This window comes from Vicugna pacos, chromosome 6, assembly GCF_048564905.1.
Source record: "Vicugna pacos chromosome 6, VicPac4, whole genome shotgun sequence".
Classification (NCBI taxonomy): Eukaryota; Metazoa; Chordata; class Mammalia; order Artiodactyla; family Camelidae; genus Vicugna; species Vicugna pacos.
Window position 1 is genome coordinate 62,811,201 of NC_132992.1, and position 13,968 is coordinate 62,825,168.

The 13,968-nt window shown below is 40.6% G+C and overlaps 1 protein-coding gene across 3 annotated transcripts in view; it reads right to left on the reverse strand.

The window, feature by feature from the left end:
- Nucleotides 1–13,968, reverse strand: part of PPP2R5E (protein phosphatase 2 regulatory subunit B'epsilon) — a 132,333-nt gene that overhangs the window by 53,317 nt on the left and 65,048 nt on the right. For all 3 annotated transcript variants that reach the window (XM_006206977.4, XM_006206976.2, XM_072963184.1), the window contains one exon: nucleotides 10,271–10,467. In XM_006206977.4, coding sequence (XP_006207039.1) covers nucleotides 10,271–10,467 — 197 coding nt within the window. The remainder of the gene's footprint in view (nucleotides 1–10,270; nucleotides 10,468–13,968) is intronic.

The following is a 13,968-nucleotide window of genomic DNA, read 5'->3' on the forward strand; positions in this document are numbered from 1 at the left end:
TCAGAAAGAAGCCAAGAGAGGGTTCTAGGGGCAAGAACCACCCACCAACCCTGTTGGCTCCCATTTTAAATGTGCTTCTAAAGACCACTGCCTTCCAATTATTCTACTCTCTTTCCAGAAGAGGGCATAACAGACTCCCCACATGGTACCTAATGGCAGCACAAACACAAAACTCAATTTTCTAACACCTTATCTACTGTCTAAGCTGAACAAATTTTTTTAACTTCTAAGAGAAAGAGCCTAAAGTCCCACGAATGGAAGAGGCCAGCATTATTCCAGAATGTTCTACGAGTCTCAGCAAAGCCTTAACCTCTTCAGGAAGGGAAATTCCATGGTATTTCAAAGTAGCCCACGCATTACTGAACACCATCTACCCAGCCTCAATCCGTTTGTAATTTCTGAATGGTCAGGAAACATCACACTCTCCAAAATACCTTGCTCATCCATTTTATTAAAAAATAAACTTGCTCTCCAACTTACCAAATAGTTCTAACCAGACCGGTTTTTGTTCAGAAACATCCTCTCTTCTACGTGTCACCCCCACCCCTCACCTTCACCCCACCCCACCTCACCCCCACCCTCCCAGCACTGCTCCTCCCCGCCCCTGCCCGGAGACCTGCCTCCGCCTTAAGCCCTGGTCTTTCGAGTTCTCCCTCCTCCGCTGCCAGGCTAACCCCCACCTTTCTCTAGTCATCACGGTCACTACACTTTTGCTCCACAGTCCCTTATCTTAGTCTCACTTTCCAGAGGCAACTTCCTCTGCAGAAGTCACTAGATAGCATATGTCTTCTTGTTTTCATTTGCAGATCAAGTTTGGCTTTTAATACTGGTCAGAAGCCAACTGCCTCCTGGAAATGACCTGCTCCTTGTCTTCTTGCCAAATTCTCGCCTCAAACATTACTGTCTCTGAGAATTCCACAAGGAGGGCACTCATTTCCTCCGTTTTTTTCCTGCTAATAATACACCACTGCAGTGTAACCAGCTTTCTCCTTAGAGAACCAACCAATAAATCCTTCTCTCTCATTTCTGACTCTCCGCAGCAGAGAGACGACTGAACCGTATAAACTAACACCAAAGTGCTAGGCAGAGAGAAGACCCACTTACATATACTACAGCAATATTTCCCGATCACTGCATCATCCACTTTCCTGGTAGATTTTTCCAGTAGTATTGCTTACACCACCAACCATATTTTCAAGATTAAATTAAAAAGGAGGAGAAAAAAGAAACCAAAACTTGAATGTAATACTGTAACTTATCCGGCAAAACTCTGCTTGGGGGCATGGGGGGTGGAGAAAGAGAAAGAATATTCTCATCACCATGAAATGGTAGTATTGGATAGATCAGTGCTAGGCAAGTCACAGCTGTCAAACCATTTTAAGTATATTGAAAACTCTGAACAATCTGTAAAGCAGTTAAGCCAGAGGGACTACAGCTTGTAAGTGAAGCAAGTAGCAATCACGAGTAGCTAACTGCTTCCTGAGTAAAAACCTACTCCTTAGAATGATTAAATTAAAACTAAACACAGTAAAATCCCTGTCAGATTCTTTCAAAGAGAATGTTTACGGGAGAGAAATGGTAAATTATTAATACAGTGTGGATATTAATATGCAAGTCATATCTGGAAAACTTTTATGGCAGTTGAACTAAAAGGGCAGTGTATATACACATATATATTTATACACACACGGGCACTTGCAGATTTACAGGACCCCCTCAAGACTTGAAAATAAAATTTCCCAGACAGAATTAAAGTTAAAAATCAACCGTCAAAGATATAGAAAGTCACCTTAAAGAGACAAAAAACTTTCAGGCTAGCAAGACTTCACTGTGAGCAGAAAAACAGATTAATCCATTCAAAGGAAGGTAAGTCTGGCAGAGGCGGCCAAGGTGGTGGCATGAATAATGGCAACAACAATGACATCACAATCACCTTATGAGGTTAGAGTGGTTAATAAGCTGAAGAAGAGTAAGACTCGTCCAAGATCACACAGCTAAGTAAGTGACTCAGGTCATTCTGTCTATACCGGCGACCTGGGAAGGACCACAAAAAGGAAAAACAGGCTGTACAAACATCAGTGCTTTCAAAGATTAGAGGCCATCAAAGAGACAGAGGGACCTTTAAATCATCTAACTCCCTTTCTCCAAATCCAGGCTAACCAAGCAATGGAAGGATCCTTTTGGCTGCTGATACAGCTCGCCTGCTTCTAATGATGGGGGAGAGAGAGAAGTGGCGGGGGGGGGGGGGGGTGTCAGCACGGGGGGTGGGGCGCTCATGAACTCAGGTGATACAGTCATCTCCAGGACTGTAGTCTGGGTGGAAGAGAGGAGAATTTTGAATTACATGGCTTTCCTCCTGAGTGCATCCTCATCCCGAGTCACCGCACACTCTTACCTACTGGGAAGGAGTGGTAGGGCAGGGGAAAATGTTAAGAAGCACTGTTAAGACTCAGAGACACAGAGAACAAACTTCTGGTTACCAGGGACTAAAGGGGGTGGGAAGGGATAAACTGGGAATTTGAAATTTGCGCCTCTTGGGGTGTGATGGAAATGTTAGCTATCTTGATTGCGGTTGTGGTTTCATGGATGTATACATCTACCAAAATTCATCAAATTGTACATCTGAAATATGAGTAGTTTACAGGAATCATATTATAATAAAGGTATTTTAAAAAGAAGCACTGTTAATTTGAGAATAACACAAAGGCTATTTAATTATTACATAGGATAGTGAGGTGCTGGGGGGGTGAGGAGGGAGTAAAAGGAAAGCTGGTTCCTAAGCAGAAATGAATATTTAACCCCAAAGCCTATTATTTGGCAAAATAATAAGCAATCAAAAGGTACATGGAAAGCATTATCAAAGGCCTTACTACCTATTTAGAGGAGCCCAAGGAAAAGAACATAGCACAGAGGCCGAAGTCCAAATTTAGAGATTTTTAGTCCTCATTCCTATTAGAAAGACTGATGCCAGGAGAGCATTATGGCACAGCAGACAAGAGGATAGGCTCTGGAGGTTCAAATCGCAGTTCTGCCAGTCACCAAGATGAGGAGCTTTGGGCAAGCTTCTTAACCTCCCTCCACTTCTTTACACCATCTATAAGATAGTATGCAACAATACTATAACAATATAATACAGTATATAATAATTACATCATACATAATAATACTGTGAAGACAGTTAACTCACATGGTAACTGCTGCAGATTATTACGCTGCTAACAAGGGAAGGTGTCCAGATGCTGGCATTCTTCTTCCATCAGTACACACCTTTATGAAGAACCTCTAAGGATCAAGTCCTCAACCACAACTCCAAATTGTGTAACCATTATAACAACCTATCAAAACTGACACAAGATAAAACAAAAAGTCTAAATAGTCAGACATGTATTTTAAGAACTGAATTCACTGCCAGAAACCTTCCCAGGGAGAAAACTCCAGGCCCAGACGGTTTCATTGGTGAACTCATTCTAATAACTTCATCTTTCACCTTTAGCTACTGCCATAAATGGGAAGAGCCTGCTCCTTTCCAGTCTCGGTGTTACATTTTCCAACAGAGCAGCATCTAGCAGACACTGCACATGTAAAATTGAGCTTAAACCATTTTTGAGTCAGATTATGTCTTTGAAAATTTAATCAAAAGCTACAGATCTCCCACAAAAATAGGCAAAACATACACAATTTTGCAGTCAACATCAGGATGTCCACCGACCCCCATGAAACCAATCTATGGTCACCGAAAGATGCTAAACAAATACTGTTAAAAGGGCATTAACTGAAGTAGCTCAGAGTGATTGTTTAAGGAAAGGACAGAGTGCCCACTGGTTTCTCTACCCTCTGATAAATTTCAAATGACAACAATCTGCTCCTAACCTTGAGCAGTGAATTCTTCCTGATCTCATTCTAAAAATATTTTTTGGTGATCATAATCTTAAATTCTTTTTGAAATACCAAAGAATTATTTACTATCTAACTTAATTCTTAGGTGCTATCTTTTAGACTTACACTAGCCTTAAAGATCTCCCAACAAGTTCACTTCCTAAATGCCTTTCCCAGATATCACTCAATTCTCGCTCATTATTTATATTTCCAATATTGTAAGAACCCACCTTCCCCCATCCTACCCTCAATGGCCCACACCTGCAGATCTTATCTGCCTTGTGTCTAAAGAGTCACCCTCAAGGCAAATTCTGGCTAGATGTATAGTCATATTCCTTATTAGATGCAGGAAGATGAAAAATGGAAATTTTGTATTTCCCCCGGTAGTTATCATTCCCAAGGCTACTTTCAGATAGCTGTTATTTTATGAAAAAAAAATCTCCATCCTACAGCCAACAGAGGATGTAGGGAAGTTAAAAAAGCACTCCTAAGAGTCTGGGCAGGCAGACTCTGAAACCTTTCATTGTTACTTCATATTTTTCTACAAAACCAAATTATTCTATTAAGAGGCTAACCAGAGCTGTGATTTCCAGTTAAATCACAGAATGCCTAAAAGATAAAGCACTTAGATAACCAAGTGACAGGATATAATTTGAGAGTGGGAAAAAACAAAGCTTATGTGTGGCCGAGACACAATTTAAAGGACTCAAGGAAAGATTTCTATTGAAAAGAAAAAGAAATTGTTCAACACATCTTATCTTAAAACCACATTAGCCTTGGAAAATCCTATATTCTATAATTTGAGACATACAGAGATTTAACCACAGATTAGGTAGGAGTGAGACAGACTTCAAAGCCAAGAGAAGCCAGATAAAAGACAAAATAAGAAAATAACAAAAGCAGATGACCAGTGTGACAAGATGTACTTTGTGCAGGAGAGAAGAGAGAGGATTTTACTCTAATGAGGGCAGTACACCCAAGATTCCACCACAGTATGTGCCATCATTATTCGGAGCCATCATTTTAGCTTCCTCGTATTTCATGTACTCCTCGTCCCACCAGCTCCCCCTAAACCACTGCACTGAAGCACAGTGATTCCCTGGTACCACCTGGGCTCCCATCATTGTTCTTTTTCTCCCCTGTCCTACTCTCATGCTGATAATTACCAACCTCCGTCTCCAACTTCCCCATCCGGGACTCCTACAGCCTCAAAGTTAACACATCAAAAACCAACTCAGCTTCCACCCTAAACCTGCTTTCCCTCCTGCTGTACCTTTCACGAATAGCACCACGACTATCTAATTCCCAAAGCTACCCTAGACTCCTTTCTCACTCCAAACATCAAAGCATTAAGTGGCTTCAATTTGACCTCCCAGTGAGTCCTAAATGCCATCCTCGCCTCACTTTCTCTACTTCCACCCCGTGCTTGGCTGAGGCCCTCTACAACTTCTCTAATACAACAGAACCTCATCAATTCCTCTCTGCCTTCAATTTCAGACCCCTCCCATCTATCTGGCCCACTGCCATTACAATACAAATATGACCATGCCACTCCCCTGCTTAGAACTTTTCAATGGTTATCCACTGTCTGTAAGGTTCTTTTAGGATCTTCTGGTCCATAGCTACATCTTCAACTGCCATCACTCACCTCCTCTCACACCCCAACACACATACACACACTTAATGCTGTAAGAACACAGCACTGCTTGTGTTCCTCTGAATATACTATGTGGTCTGGGAATTCCTTTGCATCGTGTATTTCTCTTTCATTTCAACACTATTTCAGCCACTGGAAAACATGTATTCACCTTTGAATATCCTCACTTTGTAAAGCCTTTCTTGACCACCCCTACCATCCTCGGATTAATCACCCTTTCTCTCTACCCCTTCCTTGCCTTCTGCCTGCTTCTATTAATGCACAGATGACATTATTTTATTATTTGTTCACATGAGTATCCTCTCTACCTGAATGTGAGTTTGTTGACAGAGCAGCACTCTGTCTTTTTTTAATCATCAAAATATAAAAGTGTGGCTCTAAACCACTCCACACATTACCTGAAATTAGTGAAAATAATGTCTTCACCCACAAGATTTCATCTCACATTTGAACTATCCCCAAAAGAGATGTTTTTGAAAAGGAAAATGTGTGAACATAAAGAGTATAAAATACAGAGTCTGCGTTCAGGTTAAAAGAAAAAAAATTAACCCAAGACTCCTAGGGGAGCCAGAAACTCTAAGAAATCTTTCAAATGGATGCATGGCAGCAGAAACAGAAAGAAAACATGAGCATAATGTGGTAAAAATACTGCCTCAAGGACAGAAGCCTAACACTCAAGATGATACAAGGCAAAATGTGCCAAACCCTAAGGAACTCACAGTCCTGGGTCTTGTTTCTCCATCAGATATGACTCCATGAGAAAGAAACACACTTGAAGACACCACTCACAAAGTAGAAGCAACTACTTTGGACAATGTTTTGGAAACTTAAGAGGAACAGAATCCTTCTAAATCTCTTAAGACTGTGTTGATCAAAAGAGTTGGTAGTTTTCAGAGCTGGAAGGACGTGAGAGATCACCACCAACTCCTTCCATTTACAAGAGGAGAAACTGGGGCTTAGAGAGGAACTGACTTACCCCAGATTTCACCACTAGTTAAGTGGCAGATGAGAAGTGAGGACAGTGGCTTCTGCTTTCTCTATCTGGGGCTCTTTCCACTACCCCACTACCCTTCTGCAGGTGAGCTGGGTGCTATATTGTTTTATTTTGTTCACACAGAAAGAGTTATTTTTCTTTCTTAATTCTAGCACTCTGTAGGTGGTTATCCAGATTTCATTTAAATGCTAAAAATGGTTTCCACAATTCATAGATTACTTTCATCTGTCAGTCTTTTCTTACCCTAACAAAAGCAGCAACTCTCAAAGCCTAGGTCCACCAGGTTGCATCGAAGGCTTTTGGTAATAATGCTGACATCCGAATGTGCCAGCTTGAGACATCACTCATCCTGGTTTGTAAAACCTGGCTATCACTTTACTGACATTTCATTAAAAGTACTACCATTTCCCTCACTAATCCTAGTGAAGTAGTTTCATTTTACAGTAATAAGAAAGAAGAATAGGCGAGGATAGGGACTATTCAACAGGCAGTATTGGAATGACAAAATCTGAGGACCACTGATGCAATGGGACATAACACATTTAGCTGACAGGGCATTTTAAGTCCACAAACAGGAACACTAGTTTCCTCCCCCAATGATTATAAAGTCAAGTATCTAAAAACAAAATCATTAAAATATAATAATAATATTGATATAATAAAAATGATGATAATGATGAAATGCTTGCCATACGTTAGGGACTATTCTAAGAGTTCTACATACACCACCGCCAATCCTCATAAAATACCCAAAGGAAGGTACAATACAGATGAGGAAAGCGAGCAGTAGGATTTCTATATAAAGGGGGCTCACAGATGGCAAAACAGAAGGGAGTAGTGGGCAAGGGGGTACTTGGTTCCAATCTCCCTTATAGAGGGGTTAATCCCTGTTTACGAGATTGTATGTGTATTCGAGGTGGTGAGAACCTTGATGGACAAAGCACAACAATTTTCCTCAGGTGGACTACTGACAGAGCAGGGTAGGAGGGACTGCGGCCACCCTTTCCCCAATCCTACATACCTCTTAGCATCTCACAAAAACTGAGACTCCCAAAGATGGAGGGTTCTGTCCAAGGTGATGGAGCAAGTAAGTGTGGCCAGAGCTGGCATCTGAACCCAGCTTTGTGTGGTTCCAAAGCCCTTTCTCTTTCTACTCTACCAACTACTTCCTTCTCTGTAAATGCCATAATGCCTAAGAACCATGCAAAATTAGCAGTTAGCAATTTCACAATTCAGAAGATACGAAAAATAAATTACACCTCTGAGAACCCTAAACTATCATCTAGAATGTCGATTTTCTAATGCCCTAGAATCTGCATGCTACAGATTCAACACCTCCTAAAGGAGGCAGTACATTTTAAAACACGCATTCACACACACATCGTAGGAGTCTTTTTTTTTTTTTTCCTGGTGTGGGTAGAGGGCCATGGGGGGAGGTGTTCAGAGAGAAGAGAAAATGGTCTCCTTTGAGAATCTAAAGCTGCTTTAGGACCTAGTTTGGTTCACAGGAATGAACAAATTTTTGGATTATGCCAAATACTGGGTTTAAAAACTGGATATAATCCAATGACATCCAGTATCTTCATCACAGAGAGCCTGAAATGCCCACATTTTAAGAGGGAATTCACTCATTCAACAATCTCCAGGTAGGCCTGGGTTAGGGAGGCATTAGAGAGGCCACAGAGATGTGTATGCCACAGTTCCTGCTTAGGAGTACTTATAGTCTAGACGGGGAAAAAATCAGATAAACATGTGAAAGGATTAAACAGCAGCAAAGGAACAAATTCCAAAAGGGTGGGTTGCCAAGAAGTAGAGGAACTGAAAGAAGAAGAAAACTCTGGGCTTTTCAGGAAACAGTGGTAGCATTTTAAGCCAGATCTTGAAACGAAGGGGAGAATCAGAATTAGAGGCAGGAGGGGAGGGAGTACATGAAGGTCCAGAAACAGAGAAAAAGACAGGCTATTATGAAACAGATCCACAAATATACAGGTGCTCTCACACAAGGGCAAACTGATGTACATACGAGGATATTCACAGGGTCCTGGGGTTAAATAAATTATGGTACATCCACACAGTGAAATGCAGCTATAAAAATGAATGAGACAGCTTTACAAGTACTGATGTATATGATATATTGCTAAGTGAAAAAAGCAAGGGACAGAGAGGGTGTACAATGTGCTACTCTTCGTGTGTTTACAAAAAACATTATTTATACATATATGCTTATATATGCTTCAATATTCATGGACTATCCATGGAAAGACACAAAAGAAAGTGATCAATGGTGGATATCTTTGTTGGCTGGGACACGAGGAGGTTAAAACCAAAGGACCATGCTCTGCAGAAGGCAGGTGGACTAGAGAAGATCCTAAGTATCAGGGTAAGAGGTTCAGAGAGCATGCAAACTCTAGAGCAGGGGTTCTCAACAGTGGCATTATTGACATTTGGGCCAGACTAATTCTTTGTTGTAGAGCTGCCTTGTACCTCCACGATGTTTAGCAGCATTCCTGGCCTCCACCCACTAGATGCTGGTAGCGCCCCCCTCCCACCCCTGGTTCTGACGACCAAACTGTCTCCAGACAGTGCCATGCTGCCCTAGGAGGGAAAATCGCCCCTGGTTGAGAACCACTGCTCACGAGCCACAGTGTTAACAATTAACCCTACAAAACACTGTTTTATATTCCTATAAATTAACAAATGCAATATACAGTCCAACATGGGGCTGAGAAATATACTAGATGTTGTTTTGAAATGACCATCTATCTGTCATAGTTTCTCAAGTTGTGATAATTCAGGTCCCTTCCCAAATCTGAACTATTCATTTTTAACCATCTCTTCTCCAACACAGATGTCTCTTTTCTGTACATGTAGAATGCAAGTGACAAAAGTTAAACAGAAAAGCTAGGGAGATATTCATCAGTACACAGAGAGTGGGCCAGTGGGCTTTGCAATGACGCAATGACCCCCTTGGATCTCTGCAGCATGATTTCACAAGTTAGTAGGCCAGCCCCATCTCCTCCAAATAGCAAGGGCCCCTAGACCCAAGATCTTCTAGGATGCCAAGGAAGGCAACCTTCCCACAGAAACCTAACAGAAAACCATATTTGGCTCAGCTTTTGAAAAGCTAATATAATTATTGATACAATAAGAACATAATTACTTGTATTATATTAATAATGTTTTTCCTCATAACTCTTAACGACCACACAAAGTACAAGACGCTATTCAAAAATAATGAAAGACATCACTCCCAATTTTAAGTTTATAACGTGGATGATTAGTTTATCAAGCCAAGAGAGGCTTTCTCTAGATTCTACAAATCGAAATTAATATTAAGTTTAAGCCATTTCTAATATACCACAACGAATAGAGGAAAAGAAAAAAATCAAGACATCCAACAGGCTTGCATATTTTTCAAACACCAATCTAAAACTTTTGTTGAGTCTCCTATGTCTTTTCTTTTTCCAGTGCCAGAAATCCAGTAACACCCTGGCAATCTCGGCTTCATATTTTGAAGTCATTGATTCCTCCAATACTGTTGTTGGTGAAAAGTTCTGGATTTCATTCTCATGAAAGCATGCTCTTCAAATTCTAGTATTGTGCCGACTACTTCTGCTTAGCTCTCAGAAGGTTGGCTCTCATTGGTGGAGGTGACCTCCAGTGACCTGACTCTGCAATCAGTACACCTGTGAGTCCCTAGGGAAGGTGCTTAAAAGTGTCCGCGGCGAAAAAAAGAAACTCACCATTCTAACTACTTCGGGGTAAGTCTGCTCTGTCAAACAGCCTCTGCTTATTGTAATGTAGTCCACCAGTTCATTAAGAGTGGAGCGCTTGTATTCTTTCATTTTAAGATCAGATAGCGTGTCCATGAAGTCAAAAATGACACAGCACTGCTGAAGTTTCTTTAGGAACAGTTCAGGCTGCTCTGAGGATGGAACGTCTAAGAAAAAAAAAGGAAATGGTGTAAGTCTGTCATCAATTTCTAGGTAACAGGAATTCTCTGTGAAAGTTACTTCAAAAGCAAGCTCAAAAAAATAAGAATTCACATGACAACAGTGTTCTTTTTAACAGTTACACATGGGCAGGAGGGGATACCACACCCACTGCTTCAGAGACCTTGTCTTTGGAAACTACATGGTACCAACACAATTGACAGTATTTGCTATTTCGCCACCAAAGATTGACCAAGATCCCGCGAGCCATTAGAGAGTTGAAGCAAATTTTAACCAAAAACACCCCAATGTCAACACCCTTAAGCCAAAAACACTGAAAAAGGTCAAACTTTCCATTATAAGGTAGAGACAGAAGTTTTCACTGTTGGTTTAAATTAATTTTACTAAAAAATTTCAAAGCAGAAATGTCAGTTGATTCATTTTAATTTCATGCTGACATCCTTGGTATTTAAAGCAACTGGGGTGTGTGTGTGTGTGCGTGTGTGTGTGTGTGTTTGTATTTTTTCTTTTGTTTTGGCTTGATGTCATGAAGTTTCTTTCTCAAAGAAACTTGAAAAATCAATAAAATGAAGCAATACCAAGTCTCTCAAAAAGGGCACGTCAGGAATGGGGCAGTAAGAGCAAACTACTTAAATCTCTGCTCTCTCTTTTAACCCATCTTCTTCCCTTACGGTGGGAGAAAACCACTAACATTTTTGTTAATATGTTCTCAGAATAAACATCTGTTCTTTTCCTACAAACAGCAGGTCAGACATTTGGTTTGGTTTGGTTTCTAAAAAATATGTAAAAATTTTAGGTTAAAAAAAAAATTCCTCCACTAGACTGGAAATCTGACCCTGAGTTGGACTTGAAAGACACCAACTAAGCTGCAGATGGCTCATTCCACTCCTTCTTTCCACTACTTTATTCCACCAAACTGAAGCTTCCCTGGAAAGGCAATGCAATTATGACAAGAGAACTTCCGCTTTCTCCACGATGAGACGATTAACTCGTTCATCCTCAGAACACTCTTCAAGATAAGCAGGTAGCCTCAGATTATTATTCTCCATTTCTCAAAAAGAAAATTAGAGACAATCATGGAGGTCCCCTATTGAAAGAGTTGAGAAGTTGGGCACAGTACCTGGTCTCTAACCACACTCCCACATTCCTTCTGTACTAATAAGGACTTTAACAATGTTTGGCCAGGCACTTGCAACAATCTGCAGTTGCCAGCCTCCCAGTAAATGCTTCACAGTAGCCTCACAGTGTGGGCCACCTGCTCCCTGGAGGTAAGTGCATGGCTAATAGTACCCATCTTACAGCCTCCAGCAACCCCAGAAGAGAGGAGTGAGGGCTAGATTCCTATCCACAGAATCCACATGACTCCTCTCCACAACCCCCTTCCTCTCCTCACATCCCACAACCCAAGTGCCAACACAAGGACCCAGGACCTCATGGATAATTCCCCCAAAACAGTGCTTACTGACATCGGCTATAGGATATGCACAGGACATCTGAAAGTACAGGATTCTCCACCAGCAATAAGGGAACAAGAAGCAGTGGATATTTCTGAAGGTCTGTAGCACCACTGCTACTCAGCAAAAAACAATTTGTAACTTCAGAAATTATTCTCATCCAGTGAGTGTCCCCTCCCACCACCACTCCCATAAATCCCCAAAGGCCCTAATATATCTTACAGTCCCCAAGAATTTCAGATTTGAGTCAAGCCATGAAATATGTCTTATTCTATGCCCCTAGACCTAATCACTTTCAAAACACCTAGCTTTATAAGAACTAAATCTAGACAGACCAAGCCTTTTCTTTAATTGCTATCTGTTTCAGTTGTTTAAATAAATATATAAACAAATTCAAACACTCAACAAGGCTGCTTATCAAGATGACTATGTATCCTTAACCAAGGGCTCACTATGTGTAAGGGACCATCACGGTTAATTACTATAGTCTTCTAAGTTCTAAATCAGATCCCATACCTCAAAGTTGAATGGGAATTTTGCTGCTGCACAGAGAAACAAGAAAAGGCATATTAAGTCTTCAGGACAAATTTTAATTAATCCTATTTTTGATACAATAATTTCAATAAAACTTAAAAACCAGACCATGTACATGGAGAACTCCTGAATTCAGCACATATGAATTATAAAAGCATCTATAAATGACAGCTTTTCCTCCAAAAAGCAAACCATCATTGAAGTAGTGACAACAATGATTAATCTTTGTGGTCACTGCAGTAATACTCAAGAGATTCACATTTGGCTATTTTTTAAAAATTCAGACAGCTAACATTTAGTCCTTTTTTAAAAATATATTAGTTTAAATTTATTCTTTATTTATCCAAACTGACATAATGTCACAGACAAATGTGAAACAGGCTATCCACCTGCCCAGTGGAATAATGATACTAGCTTACATTTATTAAGCACTGCTGTGTACTTGTACTGCGTACTACTCTAAGCTCTTCACATATATTACATTTTATTTAGTCCCAACAACAATCCTATATAGCAGCTACTATTTCCAACTTGACAGATGAAAAAACCAAGACACAGAATCAGTGACTTGCCCAGAGTCTTAGAGCCAATAAGCAGTGGAGACAGGATTCAAACCCAGGCAAACTGGTCCCAGAGCCTGAACTCTTCACCACTGTGCAACAGTCAGACTCAGTGGAACGCAAGAGTAACTCCGTATTCCATAAAATAGGGTAATGACACAGAGAAAAGAGGAAGGACGCAGAAAGAAATCAACCAATTAATTTCCAACATGCCCTCATTCATAAAGTGTCATGCTGAACCCGTCCTGCCCATTCCCCAGAGATGAACTCATATAGCAACAAGCTTTGCTTTCTCCTTTATCACAGACTAAACTCCTCTAAAATGACCTCCTTTTTCTAAGCTAAAGAATTTAAATAATTATGACTGACCAAAAGAAAAATGGGGAAAGCTGTCCTCAAAGAGCCAATTCCATTATGGCAACAACTTTTTAAAATTGTGTTTGAATTCATGCTGAAGGATGGCCTAACCAGCAACAGTCCATGCATGCGTAGGGCTCTTCCTATAATGTTTGGCCCTCAGACTACCCGACATGGCTACGCTGCCCCCACCCCTCTTCCCCTCATTTCCCTACTCCCAGTGGGATATGAAAAGGTAGAATGTGGAAAGGTAAGACAGGCCAGGATCAGAGAAGCAACACTCTCTGAGTAGCGCAGAAGGTTCCAGTGATAAAAGTTTAATGTCTGTGGAATCAGTCCCAGAAGCAGATACAAATATTCTTTTTAAAGAAACATTTATAAACAGTGTCAGGTATTAGGTCATAAAGAAAACCTCATAAATGACAAAAAGAAGAGATCAGACAAGCAGTACACTGTGACCACATGCAGTAACACAAGATTTTAACAACTCAAAGCTACCCAGCTCCCAAGTCTGAGCCCCCTGAAAATCTAAACATTTCATAACTTAAGATGGAAGGAAAAAAAATTATAGACATTCGAAATA